The sequence below is a fragment of the Pristiophorus japonicus genome, chromosome 7 (genome assembly GCF_044704955.1).
Source record: "Pristiophorus japonicus isolate sPriJap1 chromosome 7, sPriJap1.hap1, whole genome shotgun sequence".
Taxonomy (NCBI): Eukaryota; Metazoa; Chordata; class Chondrichthyes; family Pristiophoridae; genus Pristiophorus; species Pristiophorus japonicus.
Window position 1 is genome coordinate 11,628,664 of NC_091983.1, and position 19,478 is coordinate 11,648,141.

Here is a 19,478-nt window from a genome sequence, read left to right on the forward strand (position 1 = left end):
ATATTCATTAATTGCTGCCTGTGCAGTTAATCGTCCACCTTATTATGAATACTCCTCGCATTGAAGCACAGAGCCTTCAGGCTTGTCTTTTTAACACACTTTGCCCTTTTAGAATTTTGCTGCAATGTGGCCCTTTGTGATTTTTGCCTTGGGTTTCTCTGCCCTCCACTTTTACTTTTCTTCTTTCTATCTTTTGCTTCTGTCCCCATTCTACTTCCCTGTCTCCCTGATTAGGTTCCCATCCCCCTGCCATATTAGTTTAACCCCTTCCCAACAGCACTAGCAAACACTCCCCCCCTAGATCATTGGTTCCGGTCCTGCCCAGATGCAGACCGTCCGGTTTGTCCCACCTCCCCCAGAACCAGTTCCAATGTCCCAGGAATTTGAATCCCTCCCTTTTGCACCACTCCTCAAGCCACGTATTCATCTGAGCTATCCTGCGATTCCTACTCTGACTAGCACATGGGGTTGTGGGACATTGTGGGAAATTGGGCGCTTTCGCCCCAGGAGTGAAGGGAGACAATAAAAGGCGCTAATGACCTCAGTGGGACACGGCACTCGGCAGTGTTAAGGACCATTGAGAGCTCTGTGCACACCATGGAACCCATCATTGCCAGTCTGCAAATGATGGAGGACTCCCAAAGAGACCGTGCGGATCCAGATCTCATGATGTGTGTCATGGGTGATGTGGCAGCTTCCATTGCAGCACAGGCGGAAGCAATGTCTTGGTGCTGTAATGCAGACAATGGTTGGTGGCATTGAAGCTCAGACACTTTGGCAAATAAAAGTAGAACAGCAAATTTTAATTTAAATGGAGCAAAATTGCAAAGTGCTGCAGTACAGAGGGACCTGGGAGGTCCTTGTACATGAAATACAAAAGGTTAGCATGCAGGTACAGCAAGTAATCAGGAAGACAAATGGAATGGTGGCCTTTATTGCAAGGTGGATGGAATATAAAAGCAGAGAAGTCCTGTTACAACTGTACAGGGTATTGGTGAGGCCACACCTCAAGTGCTGCGTACAGTTTTCATCTCCGTATTTAAGGAAGGATATACTTGGTGGCTGTTCAGAGAAGGTTCACTAGGTTGATTCCTGATATGAGGGGTGTTGACTTTTGAAGATAGGTTGAGTAGGTTGGGCCTATACTCATTGGAGTTCAGAAGGATGAGAGGTGATCTTATTGAAACATATAAGATAATGAGGGGGCTTGACAAGGTGGATGCAGAGAGGATATTTCCACTCATAGGGGAAACTAAAACAAGGAGCAATAGTCTCAGAATAAGGGGCCGCCCATTTAAAACTGAGATGAGGAGGAATTTTTTCTCTGAGGGTTGTAAATCTGTGGAATTTTCTGCCCCAGAGAGCTGTGGAGGCTGGGTCACTGAATATATTTAAGGCGGAGATAGACAAATTTTTGAGCGATAAGGGAATAAAGGGTTTATGGGGAGCAGATAGGGAAGTGGAGCTGAGAGCATGATCAGATCAGTCATGATCTTATTAAATGATGGTGCAGGCTTGCCTACTGCTGCTCCTATTTCATATGTTCTTATTACATACTTGTAGAAGCTCATAATCTGTTTTTCTATTTCTTGCTAGTTTACTCTCATACTTTATCCTCCCTTTTTATCAATTTTTTGATCACCCTTTGCTGGTTTCTAAAGCTCTCCCAATCCTCAGGCTTACTACTATTCTTCGCAACATTATAAGCCTCTTCTTTTAATCTAATACTATCCTTAACTTCTATAGTTAGCCACGGATCGGACACTTTTCCCGAGAAATGTGTATTTGTTGAGAAATTTGGAATATTGCTTTAAATATTTTCCACTGCTGATCTACTGTCATACCTTTTAAACTAATTTCCCAATCTACTTTAGCCAAGTAGCCCCTCATACCTATGTAACTGGCTTTATTAAGCTTAAGATTCTAGTTTCAGACTTAAGGGGTAAAAATTCGGTTTCTACCGCCAGCTGATACCAACCTGAGTGAGGCAGCAACAGGGCGTGAACGGCTGGCCACCGGTGTTATGCGTGGGTGCCACCTGCGGGAAAATTTGGTTGTCGTTTTTCAAAGATTTGCCAGCCCCGCCAACTACCGCCATGGAAATCCTGACGTCAGTATGCTTGCAACGCCTCCTTGACGCCGTGTCGAAAAATTCATTTTTGCCGCCTCACTTACTGGCTGGCGGCAATGACGCCTGAAAAAGTTGTCATGCACAAGGTGGGGAAATTAATCCGGGGCATTATTATAAAGGGATTTCAGCTGGCCCACAGAGTTCACAGTCGGTGCTGCGTTAACTGCTCACACAGTTCGAAGGTGCTGGCACCCTGCAGCTACTGACTCCTAAGCTTCAGTACTAGCATCTCAGAGACATTGTTGCCTTCACCATCGGATACATTTAGAACTAGCATTTCACTTTTACCTCTGCAAAGTTATGAGGGCAGTGACCGGACACCACGTCATCCTGCGGAAGCGACGACTTCAAAGGCGCTGGCTGCAGAGACGGCTTAAGGCAACTGCGGATGCTCGCTAGAGGAGAGACCCCAGACAGAGGGGCAGAAGGCCGTAAAGTCACATCATTTACCGTGCGCTTTATTGTTACCTTAAGATGTCCGTGGACCAGTGCCTAAGGCTGAGGTTCCACAAAGAGGTGGTGGCGGAGCTCTGCCACCTCCTGCAGACATATCTGGCACCAGGACCTCGCTGTCCATGGCAGTGAAAGTAACAACAGCCCACAACTTCTATGCTACCGGCTCCTTCTAGTCTCCCGTAGGCAATATATGCAACATCGTGCAGTTTGCATACATTGCCAGGTTACCAACGCTCTCTACAGCAAACGAATGGACTACAAGGGATGTGTGCAATAAAGGTACAGCAGTAATCATGGGCGACTTTAATCTACACATTGATTGGGCTAACCAAACTGGTAGCAATGCGGTGGAGGAGGATTTCCTGGAGTGTATTAGGGATGGTTTTCTAGACCAATATGTCGAGGAACCAACCAGCGAGCTGGCCATCCTAGACTGGGTGATGTGTAATGAGAAGGGACTAATTAGCAATCTTGTTGTGCGAGGCCCCTTGGGGAAAAGTGACCATAATATGGTAGAATTCCTTATTAAGATGGAGAGTGACAAAGTTAATTCAGAAACTAGGGTCCTGAACTTAAGGAAAGGTAACTTCGACGGTATGAGGCGTGAATTGGCCAGAATAGACTGGCAAACGATACTAAAAGGGTTAACAGTGGATAAGCAATGGCAAACATTTAAAGATCACATAGATGAACTTCAGCAAATGTATATCCCTGTCTGGAGTAAAAATAAAACTGGGAAGGTGGCTCAACCATGGCTAACAAAGGAAATTAAGGATAGTGTTAAAGCCAAGGAAGAGGCATATAAATTGGCAAGAAAAAGCAACAAACCTGAGGACTGGGAGAAATTTAGAATTCAACAGAGGAGGACTAAGGGTTTAATTAAGAGGGAGAAAATAGAGTAGGAGAGGAAGCTTGCAGGGAACATAAAGACTGACTGCAAAAGCTTCTATAAATATGTGAAGAGAAAAAGATTAGTAAAGACAAACGTAGGTCCCTTGCAGTCAGATTCAGGTGAAATTATAATGGGGAACAAAGAAATGGCAGACCAATTGAACCAATGCTTCGGTTCTGTCTTCACGAAGGAAGATACAAATAACCTTCCGAAGGTACTAGGGGACAGTGGGTCTAGTGAGAAGGAGGAACTGAAGGATAGCCTTATTAAGCGGGCAAATTGTGTTAGGGAAATTGATGGGATTGAAGGCCGCTAAATCCCTGGGGCCGGATAGTCTGCATCCCAGAGTGCTCAAAGAAGTGGTCCTAGAAATAGTGGATGCATTGGTGATCATTTTCCAACAGTCTATCGACTCTGGATCAGTTCCCATGGACTGGAGGGTAGCTAATGTAACACCACTTTTTAAAAAAGGAGGGAGAGAGAAAACGGGTAATTAGAGACCGGTTAGCTTGACATCAGTAGTGGGGAAAATGTTGGAATCGATCACGAAGGACGAAATAGCAGCGCATTTGGAAAGCGGTGACAGGATCGGATCAAGTCAGCATGGATTTATGAAAGGGAAATCATGCTTGACGAATCTTCTGGAATTTTTGAGGATGTAACTAGCAGAGTGGACAAGGGAGAACCACTGGATGTGGTGTATTTGGCCTTTCAGAAGGCTTTTGACAAGGTCCCGCACAAGAAATTGTTGTGCAATATCAAAGCACATGGTATTGGGGGTAATATACTGACGTGGATAGGGAACTGATTGGCAGACAGGAAGCAGAGAGTCGGGATAAACAGGTCCTTTTCAGAATGGCAGGCAGTGACTAGTGGAGTGCCGCAGGGCTCAGTGCTGGGACCCCAGCTCTTTACAATATACATTTAAGATTTGGATGAAGGAATAGAGTGTAATATCTCCAAGTTTGCAGATGACACTAAACTGGGTGGCGGAGTGAGCTGTGAGGAGGACACTAAAAGGTTGCAGGGTGACTTGGACAGGTTAGGGGAGTGGGCAAATGCATGGCAGATGCAGTATAATGTGGATAAATGTGAGGTTATCCATTTTGGGGGCAAAAACAGGAAGGCAGAATATTATCTGAATGGCAGCAGACTAGGAAGGTGCAACGAGACCTGGGTGTCATGATTCACCATTAATCATTCACTGAAAGTGGGCATGCAGGTACAGCAGGTGGTAAAGAAGGCAAATGGTATGTTGGCCTTCATAGCTAGGGGATTTGAATATAGAAGCAGGGAGGTCTTACTGCAGTTGTACAGGGCCTTAGTGAGGCCTCACCTGGAATATTGTGTTCAGTTTTAGTCTCTTAGTCGGAGGAAGGACGTTCTTGCTATTGAAGGAGTGCAGCGAAGGTTCACCAGACTGATTCCAGGGATGGCTGGGCTGTCATATGAGGAGAGACTGGATCAACTGGGCCTTTATTCACTGGAGTTTAGAAGGATGAGAGGGGATCTCATAGAAACATATAAGATTCTGATGGGACTGGACAGGTTAGATGCGGGAAGTATGTTCCCGATGTTGGGGAAGTCCAGAACCAGGGGACATAGTCTTAGGATAAGGGGTAGGCCATTTAGGACTGAGATGAGGAGAAACTTCTTCACTCAGAGAGCTGTTAACCTGTGGAATTCCCTGTTGCAGAGAGTTGTTGATGCCAGTTCACTGGATATATTCAAGAGGGAGTTAGATATGGCTCTTACAGTTAAGGGGATCAAGGGGTATGGAGAGAAAGCAGGAAAGGGGTACTGAAGGAATGATCAGCCATGATCTTATTGAATGGAGGTGCAGGCTCGAAGGGCCGAATGGCCTACTCCCACACCTATTTTTCTATGTTTCTCTATCAAGTTCAGCATGTCCAGCGTAAGATTTGGATGAGCACTCCCGTGACTTCGCCAGGATAGCGGGCTTCCCCATGATTCAGGGGCCATTGATTGTACGCATCCAGCATTACGGGCCCCGCCTCACCTGGCCAGCCTATTCACCTGCTGAAGACATCGCGCCCCACCCTCCAAGCCTCCGTGCATACAAATGGCAACACAAGAGTGTGACAAATGAAACAAATTTTTCTTTCCAGAAAACACCATAGTGTGCTGTAAAGAAGCACTAAAGAACGCCATCATCTACAGCAAACAATAATTGAAACCAGTCCCCTTGAAACATTATCACCCACATCCACGCGCAACTATTCACTACTTCATCATGGAACAAGGACAGCATCTCTGGCCAACATCACACAATTCTTTATTGGCTCATCCAACTGCAAATATTTACAGTGGTTCACATTGGAGTAAGGTCACCATTTCTGGTCACTAGCAAACACATATTTACCGGCTCTTTCTCAGTCCTCTCCCACCCCTTCCCTTTTCCCCCCTCCCAGATCTACTGCTCCTCCTCAATGGGGTCTCAGTGCCTGCAGCAAGGTTGTAGAAGGTCGCTGTGTTGGCGCCGCTGCTACAACTGATGGCCTAGCAGGTCGTTCCACACCAGCTCGGGCCCTGGAAAGGGCTAGCTGCGGTCTGCATCACCTCAGCATGGGCGACAGCACTCTGTGGTGGATGGGTTACAGAGAGCGGCAGGGGCAAAGGCGGAATAATGTTTTCCTGAGAGAGGACATCACGTTCCAACAGGCCCGACACACTTTACTCCCCTGGGTCAGAGCCGCAGGATCTGGAGCTATCTGGCTGAACACAGATTGCTGCCGTGCTTCACCAACGTTAGTTCCCCGTTCAATTAATGGGGCCCCAGACACGATGGCAGCTATCAGTGCCTGTGTGGATTCAAGTTGGCTCTGCATAAGGGCAGACTGCAACTGCAGCACACTGCAGAGCTGATTGATGCCACCACGCACTGACGACACACAGTCTGCAGGCCTATCATAGCAGCGGCCTGGTGCTCAATGGCTACTGCCACATCAGCCATAGCACGTGCCACAATGTCTGGGACCCCATGGTCACTTGAAGCATCCAACATCCGTTGGTAGCTAGTAAGGATGGGCTCGATGGACTGCTGAGACACAAATGCAGTCGTTGAGGCGGCCTCCACCACACTCAAAGCAAGAGCATCGAAACTTTCGGGCACCCTTGACAAATCACCCAGCAGATGACTGTGCATCTGCAATGGCTGCCATGCAAGATCCTCTAAGTCGGCCTCATCATCAAAGTACTGCTGAGCATCACTCAGGCGTGCACTCAGCCTCCGGGGAGCTGGCCCCTTGATCTCCTCTCCCCGTGGCATTGCTACAGACCCCTGGGTCCAGGAGCATCACGCACCTCCATCTCCCCGATCACCACGCCTTCTGAAAAAAATCTGCTGGCCCCACTCTGTGAGGACACTGAATCCTCGGTCATGTTCAGAGAGGTGTTCTCCGCCTCCTCATCCTCTCCACCGTCACCCGCAATGTAAGGCTGACCTGCAGACCCCTGGCCGTCTGAGTCATCATCTGAAAGCACAAAGCCAGAGAAGAGTGGTTACCTGTAGGGGAAGGGGCCAGGAGCAGCAAACATATTTTAGAATGGCAGTCTCATGGAAAGAGCTGAACGATTGTGATGTCAGGTCTAAGTGGCCTGCCGGATGCTGCAAAGGAACTCAACATACTGTCACTGTCCACAAGGGGGTCAGCCTCACCATGGCACCAATTTGAAAGCCCATCAGGACTGAGATGCGATCCTCCAACGGAGTCAGGCCCTGCAGTTCAGAGTCCCCTCCTGCAGTCCGCATCTGCTCCCTGCGGTTGTGTGCGAGTTTGTCCTGAAAAATTAAAGAGAACGTCTGAGTTAGAGCCCTTCTATCAGTGTGTCCCAAGTGCCTTGCATAGTTTAGTGGATGTAACTGTATGAGAGTCTTCAAAGTTCGATATAACTTCCATTCACTGCGTGGACTTGCTGTGGCAATGCTTGAATTAGGGGGTCAGGACCTAACAGTAATGGGGAGGCTACCGTCTTCGAGACACATATGAAGACTGAGGAGTTAACATCGGGGGTGGATCTGCAGAACCAACTAGCAAGGTTAACAACGCATACAGGCTCTTGCAGTGGGTGAGACTTCAAATGGGAACCTTGCATCTGGCCTCACCCACATAGAGCATGGATGCCAAAATATTACATTGAGCAGAGAGTGCACATTGAACTCAGAGCTTAGCACGTTGATGGCTTAAATTTAAGATACTCATCCTCACCAGCCGCATCATCTTGTTCCACTTTTGTAGGCATTGAGTGGCTGTTCTGGCCACCGTGTCATTCGCAGAAACTTGTTCTGATATTTCCCTCCATAGGCCTCTGATGAGTTGGCCTCTCCAGGGCATCAAGGAGTGCATACACGACGGGGTCCGAGAACCGATGGGCAGGCTGATAAGCTGCTGCCAGGTCTGACATCCTTACTGAGTGAGTGCGTAGGAAGCGAATATATCCACGAGGCGTCGAGCCAGCCAATCAACACCTCAATGGAATCCAGGTGGCGCCACTATGTCTGTGGGACAGCTCCAAATGATGCCTAACACCGGATGTTGAGGCCCCGCTTAACGGCTCACTCAACGCCGCTTACCGCCTCCACTGCAATCCACTTTTCGGGAGGTAAAACTGAATTTCACATTTCGGGACCATGCCCAATGCCTGGTGGTAAAAAATCATCTCAGCTGGTGACACCGCCTCAAAATCGACGGTACCAAATTTCGACACCTAAGTATTTCACTCTGAAACCCTTGATGTCAAGGGCAGTCACTCTTACCTCGCTCTCACCTCACCTCTGGAATTCAGCTCTTTTGTTCATGTTTGAACCAAAGCTGTAATGAGGTCCTGGAGCCGAGTAATCCTGGCGGAACCCAAACTGAACATCAGTGCCGCTTGATATCACTGTCGACGATACCTTCCATCACTGTGCTGATGATCGGCAGTAGACTGATTTGGCGGTAATTGGCCGGATGGGATTTGTCCTGCTTTTAGTGGCCAGGACGTACCTGGGCAATTTTCCACATTGTCAGGTAGATGTCAGTGTTGTAGCTGCACTGGAACAGCTTGGCTAGAGGCGTGGCTAGTTCTGGAGCACAAGTCTTCAGCAGAACAGCTGGGATTTTGTTTGGGGCCCATAGCCTTTGCTATATCCAGTGCGCTCAACCATTTCTTGATATCATGTGGAATGAATCGATTTGGTTGAAGACTGGCTTCTGTGATGGCGGGGACCTCAGGATCATCCACTCGGCACTTCTGGCTGAAGATGGTTGTAAATGGTTTAGCCTTGTCTTTTGCACTCACGTGCTGAGGTCCGCCATCATTTGCTTAAAACCTGTTATATCTCTAACGTTTTCCAGTTCTAATGAAAGGTCAGCGACCTGAAACTTTAACTCTATTTCTCTTTCCACAGATGTTGCTGACCTGTTGAGTAGTTCCAGCGTTTTCAGTTTTTTGTTAATATTTTTATATTTTTGAACATAATTGTGTACTGCTGGAAGTAAATGTGAATGTTTCTATCTGTATGATGTAACAAAGGAACACAGAAGAATGTTATTAAAACAGAGGGGCAAAAATTGGATCAGTATAAGACAGCAACAAACTGCCAAAGCAATAACAAATACTTACTATCCATAAATATTCCACTTGATATCCACAAATTTCTGTATGACAGGATGCCTTACTAAGTTGAGCAATTTATAGAAAACCATGAACTGCATCTGGACAAACCAAAGAAATTTGCTTCAAAATTAGAAAAAACATTGAATATCAGAATTCACGATTACAAGCTTCCTTCCCTCTATAAATGTTTTCATTTGCTTATAACTTGACACCAGCTACTGTTGCAACACTGAATTCACCTTTACATATGGTAACTCCAGGTATGTATAGCCTAGAACTGGCAGTGCACACAGTTTATCTTCCATTAGTAACTTCAGAACCGCATACATGCTAGTCCTGTCTCACTCAGGACTTAATGGTACTTAATCTGAACTACACCCATACACCGTTACTGTATCTTTACCCAAGGAGAGTATACCTGTAAATACCTTTTCAATGTTCTGTGCGGACACACAGGTGGGAGTATAGTGTGTGGGGGCTGCCTTCAATTTATACAACATGGCTTGTTGCTAGAGTCCTGAGTATCCTCCAAGACCTAGATCTTCCTCACTACCTGTCTCCTTTCAATATATTATTTTTTTAAAGAATCATTCTTCTTTTTTAAAAAAAAAGCTCTTGGAGTAAATTTTTGTTCTGTCCACATTCATATTCACTTATGTGCATTTTGCAGCATAGCCACTGCAAAGCTGGGAATCTGGGTAAGTGCCATCTATGGTTTCCTTTTCATTTAAAGACAACATTTATCTCTTACAATAGTGACCAATGTTTCCCCAGAACCTATCAAGATAGGCCATACTTCCACAATGTGTAGAAGGTGCGGAATGAAGAAAAGCAGTAGTTTTGAAGCAGTCCATTCCACTTGTAAACACTCTCCCCAAGCATTGGATCTGGTAACCAGAAAATAAAGTAATTAACTGTCAACTTCAAATAAGTGCACATGTGCAGTTGCTGTTGTGGTCACTGTGGTGGAATTTACCCCACAATATAAATGGGTAGTTTCCACACCATTAGAAGCTTCAGCATATTAATTGAAGTCGTTCTTTAATAGAAGCATAACGCAGAACCTGATGCTTCTGACCAACGAGTTTTCATAATATATGCATCAAGGTTAAATACATCACTGTTTGGTTGATCAGTTAAATACCCTTATAAATGTAAATATATCAGTTAGTACTGGTGTAATATACAGCAAACTAATTATATCACAATAAGAATTCATAGTATTGATTGAATGTTACTTACAGGTCTCCTTGAGTATTGAGCTTTTAATGCTGTTTGAAATAGGGAGGAAAAACTGTTAATATTTCATTTTCAATTAATTTGATTTGAACAAAGTTAAGCTACTTTGGTGTTCACCCACTAGGTGTCCGCAGCTCACAGGCTCAATAATAATGAGGCCCAAGGCTAGCGCAAACAAATTTCTAGGCCAAGATGTCATGTGTGAGACTTGAATTAGGACCTGCCCCAGGGCACAACACAATGAACTAGGTTGGTGGATACAGGTAGCCCAATCGACATTGTGTACCTTGATTTCCAAAAAGGCTTCAACGATATGCCATGCAATAAGGTGCTTAATAGGGTTAAGCCCGTGGGATGAATGGACAGATTTTGAGTTGGATAAAGAATTGGCTGCATTCTTGTAGACAGAGGTTGTTATTAATGGTGGTGGTTATGCGTGGGGATTGGTTACTAATGGAGTCCCACAGAGTGTCAGGGTGTTCGGATCATTGGGCTAGAACCTCCATTTTTTAGCTTATCGCCCAAAAATGGGCGTTATTTCCAGCGTGAACATTAAAAAAGGGTTTTCAGATCGCCGGCTTCTCGCCTATTCTCAAACACCAAGTTTACATTTTTGAAAATGGGCATTACCGCGAGCGATATCAAATGGGCGGTAGCATTAAATTTTTCTGACCTTCTGCTGTAAAGTGTGGTGGTCCTTAGCAAAGGCATGGCAACGCTCGATTCCCGCGATTCAGGAAGTCAAGGGTCATCATGGCATGTGCAGAAGAGGAGAGAGAGAGAGAGCTCAGAGGCATTGAAAGCATGTGTGGCTGTGGTGTGTGCTTGTCTGGCTGTTATGGGAGAAACAACGGCGATTCACCAGCAGCAAAAAGCCCACTAACCACCAAGAACATAGTTGCCACCTAGTTTTTGTCCAACAAATAACATAAAATGGAAGGGATGGAGGAGGCCCTGGAGCTGGTAGCCAGGAACACTAGTGGCAGAGGGCTCCCAGTGGTCCTGGAGCGCCACACTGCACCCCAAGGTGACACACCCCCATTGCCAACCACACACGAGAGCCGCAACATCTTGCTTATGGCTCGGAGCACACTCCCACCTCGGAACCGTCCTCTCCCGTATCCTTCCAAGCAGCGCTTCAGCTGTCACAGTCCCCCCTCCCCCCAATGAAGGGCATCGCCTGAGGACCTCCTCGGCCAGGCAGTTTGGAGTCAGGAGGATAAGGAGAAGGGGTAAAGATGGGAAGGAGAAGCGGGGGGAGGGGGATTGGGGGGGAGGGTTGGTTTGTGCAGAAATACTGATGATATCAGACTAATGTTCAGTTTAAATGTTTTTTATTTAACAAAACCTTGCAGCACGTTGGCTCAGATAGCTGCACCATTTCACGCTGGTGATTCTTTAACATCAAAGGGTATAATCACACTTAACTTCAATCAACTTAAAATTTAACTGTCACCAAGGTGATACTCACCATTGATGTATGACCTGCACATCCAGTAGTGTGTCATCCTTGTAAATAACACCAACTTTCTTTCAGGCAAAGCGATCATCGATGAGCTCCTGACGTAAGGCTCTTGCAGCTATCATGCCACCATGGGCCCTTTCATGCAGTCTACAGAGGGGTGGGGGCATGGCTTCAGCGTCAGCCTGATTGTCTGGCTCGATGTCAGCGTCCACCTCCTCATCCTTCTCTTCCTCTGGTGAGGTGGACTATCAGACTTATCATGCAATTCTTGTCCCCTCCTGATAGGCAAATTGTGTAGCATGAAGCAGACCACCACGAATTGAGCTACCTGCTCAGGGTGGTATTGGAGTTCGCCTCCTGAGTGGTCCAGGCATCTGAAGCGCTGCTTCAGCACTCCAATGGTTTTCTCCACGATATTGCTCTGTGGCTCTCGTTGTATCACCTCTCGGCTTCAGTGTGGATGCCACGCAGGGGGGTCATCAGCCAGATGGCAAGGCCATATCCTTTGTCCCCAAGCATCCAACATTGATCTTGTGGCTCATTGTTAAACAAGTCAGATACAGTACTCTCACGCAGGATGTCCGCATCATGGATGCTGCCCGGAAATTGAGCATTCACTGCCAGTATAATTTGCTGGTGGTCGACAACCAGCTGGACATTCAGGGAGTGGAATCCCTTGCAGTTCCTGAAAATCTCAGCATCCTGAAAAGGTGCTCACATTGCGATGTGCGTACAGTCTATTGCTCCCTGCACCTTGGGGAAATTTGCAATTCTGGAGAATCCTAGAGCCCTCTCACTCTGTGCCTCCCTGGTGATATGGAAGCTGATCAAGTCCCTCCTGTGTGCATACAAGGCTCCAGTGACCTGTCTAATGCAGCGATGTGTGACATGCTGAGAAAGTCCACAAATGTCGCCAGCTGTGGCCTGAAAAGAACTCGAGGCATAGAACAACAATGGCGTGGTGACTTTGACCTCAACGGACAGTGCAGTTCTGATGATGCTGGCAGGCTGCGGATCTCCCCTTATCAGCTGACATGCCTCAGTGATAACCGAAGGCAGGTGGTGTCGGGCAAGTCGAAGTAAGAATGCTTCTCCTTGCACTTGCGGGGGGTGTAACGTCTGTCTGTCACTTCGTACATTGGCACATAATGCAGTTTGGCGATGTCGAGTCTGCTGCATGTATTTGGTCACCAAGAGAGGGTGAGAAAGGACAGGCCCCATTGCAGTAGCTCTCTGTTTTCCACCGATTGCACACAAACAAGGAATGTCCCAATCGGTCACAGTGTGGTCAAGATGTTTTTAGAGATGTTCACATCAACTCCAACGACCTGCAATGTACATCCGAACTCCGCCGAGGTTGAAGCACAGCAGCCTTTTAAAGGATGCGACATGTGATCTACAACAAGGCATCCATAATGCTGTGAAACGTTCCGGTTAGTTCCACTTTTTGTGGGTGTTAAGCACATGGAAGAAATAACGCTCGGCGATAAGTTTCTGAAAAATGCCTGCCAGTTTCCATTTTGTGCCAAAATGGGTGATATATGGGCATTAAATGTCATTTCAGTGGTAAAATGGGCGTTAAGCAGGCAAAAAAAGTGGAGGTTCTAGCCCATTGTCCTTCACCATCTTTATCAGTAATTGATAGGAATGACGGAAATTCAATGGGGGAAATTCAAACCTGCAAGTTCACAGATGATATAAAGATATCTGCAGGTGTTAAGATCTTGTATGAAATAGAAATTTAACAGATTAACCTGAAACTTGCAGCCTGTCCATATAAAGAACATGTCAAAAGTACAACCTAAGAAGCCTAGATACCCATGTTCCAAGAGTGAAATTAAGAAACAAAGGACTCCAGAAAATAATGGGGGGGGGGGGGAAATTGCAGTCGGAGGCTTCCTTTGGACGAACACATCCGACCTGAAAAAATGTTACAAAAATATATGGTGGTCCCGGAGGAACGTAGGATTCCGGTCGCAGGCCTCCATTCGCTGTGCAGCAAATGGGAAGATGACTTCCCCGTACGTACAGAAATGCTGGAGTCACATGGGCCTGAACCACCAATCACTCGGTAGTATTCTCATTGCTAAAAATGGGAACTCCGTTTTTTCGAGTTCCCTTTACTATCAATGAAAAAACCCTCCTAAAACAAGAAACACAGCATAATAAATAAAAAAAACACTTCACATATTTAAAATTTATTTAAATTAAATGTAATTAAATGTTTTAGAAAAAAAAAATTAGGTTTTTCTTTAAATGTGTTTTAATAGGGTTACCTTAATGGACAGGATTTTTACTATAAAAATAAATGATTACATTTAATTTTTACATGTTTTAAAAGTGTTACGCTGGTAAAAGTAGATTATACGCCTGCTTTTACCAGGTGTAAAAATTTGACGGACATTTGCTGGGCAAATAGCCCAATCTCTGCCGCGTGGATGTCCTTCTCCAAGTGATGCGTAAATTCTGTCAGAAGAAATCTTGACCGATGGGAAAAGCCGGTTCACAATGCATGCACATCGCACCCCAAGAACCGGCTTTTGCAAGGCATCGCCGGGTGCATGTGCACTTCATACGGACCCGGCGAGGCTGCAATTTTCCCCAATATGTAAATGACATTAGTTCCGCTGCCTTGCATGTTAATATTAAAATTAAGCTCCTGCCTGATTATTTTCACTGTTGGAAATTGGTCTCAGGTGCATTATGGGTAGACATCCAGCGTAACTGATCTCAACTGACATCTTTGCTTCATAATGTCCCAATTGCTCACATTTACAGACTAAAAGCAGGGGCAATGTGTCATGTAATTTCAGGAGTCAAATAATAGCTTTAGAGATTTTTCAAGAATACACTACCAACAGGGAGCCTCAACTGGCAGCTGTGCAAATCAAAACATTGTGTGCTGAATGTCCATGGATTAATAGATTGAAAATTTTCACCGTGATTTTCCAATAAGCGCAGCCAGCAGGTAAGGCACCCTGCCAGTGAGGTGATCTCAGAAAATTAGTTTCACAGTATAACTTGCTTCATCCTTTTTCAAATATTTTTTATTTTTCCCTGCTTCATAACTCCCACCCAAGATACATAGCTTTTCCTAGTCAAGAGAAACAGAACCACTTTCCATGAGTCCCGTGTCAATGCTGATCTAAATCAGTCCATTGGAGTTTTTCTAAAGCAGGCGGACTTGGCTCACCTAATTTTCCCCTCCTTCTTTGTGGTGAAGTATCCAGTTTCCAGATAACATGGCTAAAATCTGACTTTCATGTGAGCAACTGCTTCTGCAGTGGTTTATATGACCTGAACACAACTACATTCTTTATTTCCAAGTTTCAGATCCCTCTTTGCTGACAAGAATGTCAACCATACCAGTAACTTGTCAATCGTATGATATTTCATCTGTTATGTATTGATGTGTGTATCGTCCTGGTGCCTTAAATGTAATGTAAGCACAATGCTACACCACAGAGGGCGCTGTGGTGGGAAACCTGGAAGTGCCTGCAACAGGCACTATAAAAGGCTGACCACCACACCTGAGAGGCACTCTGGAGCTGTTCAATAAAGGACGAATCCAAAAGAGTTTCAATAAAGGACGAAGGTCACAGCAGTTAGATCAACACCAGACCGTGTGGAGTCAGTGATTTGTGTGCTACATACACCACATTGGCGACTGGGAAGCGGACGAACTCCACGCAACCATGGCTACTCTGGGCTCGCTAAAGGATTTTACCGTGGGCAATGATTGGGAGGCCTTTATGGAAAGGCTCGAGTACTACTTCACAGCAAACGACCTGACGGAGGACACGGATGCAATGAGAGATAAGCGTAAGGCGATATTGCTCTCCAGTTGTGGAGATGAGGTTTACTGTCTCGTCAGGGATTTGCTGGCACCCGGGAGCACCAGGGACAAGTCATACGAGGAGCTGACTGAACTCATTCGTGACCAGTTGAAACCGAAGGAGAACATCCTCATGGCCAGATACAAATTTTACCATCACTGCAGACCTGAGGGCCAGGATATCACCAAATATGCTGCGGACCTCAGGAGACTCGCGGCGCCGTGTGATTTTGGCGCACACCTTTACGAGGCGTTACAGGACGTTTTCGTTATGGGGATTGGCCACGAGGGCCTCCTTTACAAGCTGCTGGCCACGGAACCCACAGTCACTCTGACAAAAGCCATCGCCATCAGCCGAGCATATATGACCTCGACTTGCAGCACCAAGCAAATAATCCACACAGTCTCGAACCCGGCACGCACTGTCCACAGGATAGCGCCCACCATGGACAAAACTGCAGAACGTGGCTCTGCCCGGGGCAGAGAGCACGGACCTCGGGGTCCTGGAACTCGGAGTCCGCTAAGGGGGGTCAATCAAGCAGCACCATGCTGGCGTTGTGGAGGAAGCCATGGGGCTCACCGGTGCAGGTTTGCGGAGTACACGTGCAATACCTGCCACGTTAAAGGCCACCTTCAGCGTATGTGTAAAAGAAATCGGACTCATCATGTGGCTGAGGAGATGAGGGATGATCCACTGTTCAGCGAGGAGCAGGCAGAAGATGATGAGGTGTTGGGACTGTACACGTGTACTGACGATTCACCCCCAGTGATAAGGGAAGTAAAAATCAACGGAGTCCCTGTGAGTATGGAAGTGGACACGGGCTCGGGTCCGTCGTTGATGAGTCAGAGAACTTTTGATAAATTGTGGATTAACCCAGCTGCATGGCCCAAGCTGGTCCCGGTCACGGCGAAGCTGCGTACCTACACCAGGGAACTGATACCTGTTCTTGGCAGAGCGATGGTGCAGGTATCCCACGGGGACGAGACGCACGGTTTACCTTTGTGGGTGGTTGCAGGCGATGGGCCGACACTCCTCGGCCGGAGGTGGTTGGGGACGGTCCGTGGGAGCTGGGAAGACTTCATCACTCCACAGGCTGCTGCTCCCTGGGGTGCTGCCGTGCCCTGGGTCCCCAGAGAGCAGCGCCGACCGAGCTGGAGCTGCAGCCTCAATCTACCCACAGGTAAGTCCCAGCCCCGGACCTCACACAGAGACCCTGCAGCCTTAATCCCCACAGGCAAGTCCCAGGCCCGGACCTCACACAGAGACCCTGCAGCCTCAGCCCCCACAGGCAAGCCCCAGGCCCAGACCTCAAGCCACAGAGATCCTGCAGCCTCAGCCCCCACAGGCAAGCAGCCCTGCAGAGAGGGGCCTAGTGGGGGAGGGGTGAGCTGGAGGGGCGCTGCGGGCGGGGTGCGAGGGATCCAGGATGGCCGGCGGATCGGAAGAGCCCCGCCGAGGAAGTAGCCGTCGGGCGGTCCCCGCCGAGGAAGTTGCCGTCGGGCGGGCCCCGCAGAGGAAGGTGCCATTGGCCGGGCCCCGCCGAGGAACTGTTAGCATCAGGGGGCGGCAGCAGCTGGAGGTCGGCGGCCACAGCGGCCGCATGGGAGGCCGCTACGGAGGTCGAGGGGGAGGCGGCAAGTGCGGCTGCTGGAGAGGCCACGACGGCCGCAGGGGAGGCGGCTACGGTGGCCGCCGGAGAAGTGACAACGGCCGCAGGAGAGGCAGCAAGTCAGGTGGCAGCGGAGGGGAGCGGAGGCTGCGACGGCGGAGGGCATCCGGAGAGGCGGAGAGCAAGATGGTGGCGGCATCGTGTTCAGAGCAGCAGAGCATCAAAGATGGCGGCGCCCAAGGAGAAGCCTCGTGGAATCCTCCTGTATCAAAGATGGCGCCTTAAAAAGGAAATGCATCCGGGAGTCTTAAAAGGGCCTCACCGTGAGGTGGTCCCCACAAAGGATTTCTGTAAGGCAGAGTGAGTCTAAAATAAGCTATGTTAATGTGAGATGGCGAATTTATAACAAGAATTAATTTTTTTATGCGAATGGCCACTGTATTTGTGTAAAATAATGGATATGAAGTACAATTAATGATGAGGGCTAACAAGGAAATCAGGGATCCGTTACCAGTCAATGTACCAGTTAATGTACCAGATAACATGTACCATACTAACGCACTGTCTATGCCTACCTGCCTTCCGTTGGACAAGTGTGATGTTATGTATTGATGTGTGTATTGTCGTCCTGCATCCTGGTGGGGGGGGGAAGTGTGATGTTATGTATTGATGTGTGTATCGTCCTGGTACCTTAAATGTAATGTAAGCACAATGCTACACCACAGAGGGCGCTGTGGTGGGAAACCTGGAAGTGCCTGCAACAGGCGCTATAAAAGGCTGACCACCACACCTGAGAGGCACTCTGGAGCTGTTCAATAAAGGACGAAGGTCACAGCAGTTAGATCAACACCAGATCGTGTGGAGTCAGTGATATGTGTGCTACATACACCACATCATCCATCACACATTTTCATCGGTAATGTAATGCACACAGGTACCTTTCTCAAATTGCTACTTACTGTTGTTGTAAATTGGCTCCAAGGGTCTGAGATGAAAGTGTAATTTCTGGGTTTCAGGATGGTATACATAAAGCTTATTCAAGCCTTCCTCAGCCTGTGGAGAAAAGTACAAAATATAGTTGTGAACAGGACACAAAGAATCTGCAAAGAGATATAGCATCATCATTATCATAGACAGTCCCTCGGAATTGAGGAGGACTTGCTTCCACTCCCAAAGTGAGTTCTTTGCTGGCCGAACAGTCCGATACAAGAGCCACAGATGCCACAGACCCTGTTAGAGGTGGGACAGACATTCGTCGAGGGAAGGGGTCGGTAGGACTGGTTTGCCGCATGCTCCTTCCACTGCCTGCGCTTGGCCTCTTCATGCTTTTTACATTGAGACTCGAAGAGCTCAACGCCCTCCCGGATGGACTTTCCCCACCTCGGGCGGTCTGCGGCCAGGGTCTCCCAGGTGTCAGTGGTGATGTCGCACTTTGCCAGCGAGGCTTTGAGGGTGTCCTTATAACGTTTCCTCCTTTGGCTCGTTTACCATGAAGGAGCTCCGCATAAAGCATTTGCTTAGGGAGTCTCATATCTGGCATGCGTACTATGTGGCCTACCCAGCGAAGCTGATCGAGTGTGGTCAGTGCTTCAGTACTGGGGATGTTAGCCTGGTCGAGGACACTGATGTTGGTGCGCCTGTCCAGAGTCATCGTTGGTGATATATCTCCAGCGACTTGAGGTGCCTTCTATACATCGTCCATGCCTCAGACCCATACAGGTGGGCGGGTATTACTACAGCCCTGTAGACCATGAGTTTGGTGGTAGATTTGAGGGCCTGGTCTTCAAACACTCTTTTCCTCAGACGGCCAAAGGCTGCGCTGGCGCACTGGAGGCAATGCTGAATCTCCGCAAGGAAGATTGAGAAGAGGGTTGGAACGATAACGCAGCACTGTTTGACCCCAGTCTGGAAGTGGATTGGGTCTGTAATGGATCCGTTGGTAAGGATCACGGCCTGCATGTCATCATGAAGCAGGCGAAGGATGTTGACAAACTTTTGGGGGCATCCTAAACGGAGGAGGATGCTCCATAGATCCTTACGGTTGACAGTGTCAAAGGCCTGTCTAAGATCGAAAAAGGCCATGTATAAGGGCTGGCGCTGCTCCCTGCATTTTTCTGCAACTGTCGCACTGCAAAGATCATGTCTGTTGTGCCCCGTAGGGGATGAAATCCGCATTGTGATTCCGGGAGGAGCTCCTCGGCCACAGGGAGAAGACGACTGAGGAGAACTCG

At 47.6% G+C, this 19,478-nt stretch overlaps 1 protein-coding gene across 9 annotated transcripts in view; it reads right to left on the minus strand.

Moving 5' to 3' along the window:
• LOC139267053 (serine/threonine-protein phosphatase 6 regulatory ankyrin repeat subunit C-like) overlaps positions 1–19,478 on the minus strand; it is a 166,087-nt gene that overhangs the window by 79,829 nt on the left and 66,780 nt on the right. For all 9 annotated transcript variants that reach the window (XM_070884802.1, XM_070884799.1, XM_070884795.1 and 6 more), the window contains exons 7-9: positions 18,207–18,300; positions 10,341–10,369; positions 9,105–9,196 (exon numbers count right to left, since the gene is read on the minus strand). In XM_070884802.1, coding sequence (XP_070740903.1) covers positions 9,105–9,196; positions 10,341–10,369; positions 18,207–18,300 — 215 coding nt within the window. The remainder of the gene's footprint in view (positions 1–9,104; positions 9,197–10,340; positions 10,370–18,206; positions 18,301–19,478) is intronic.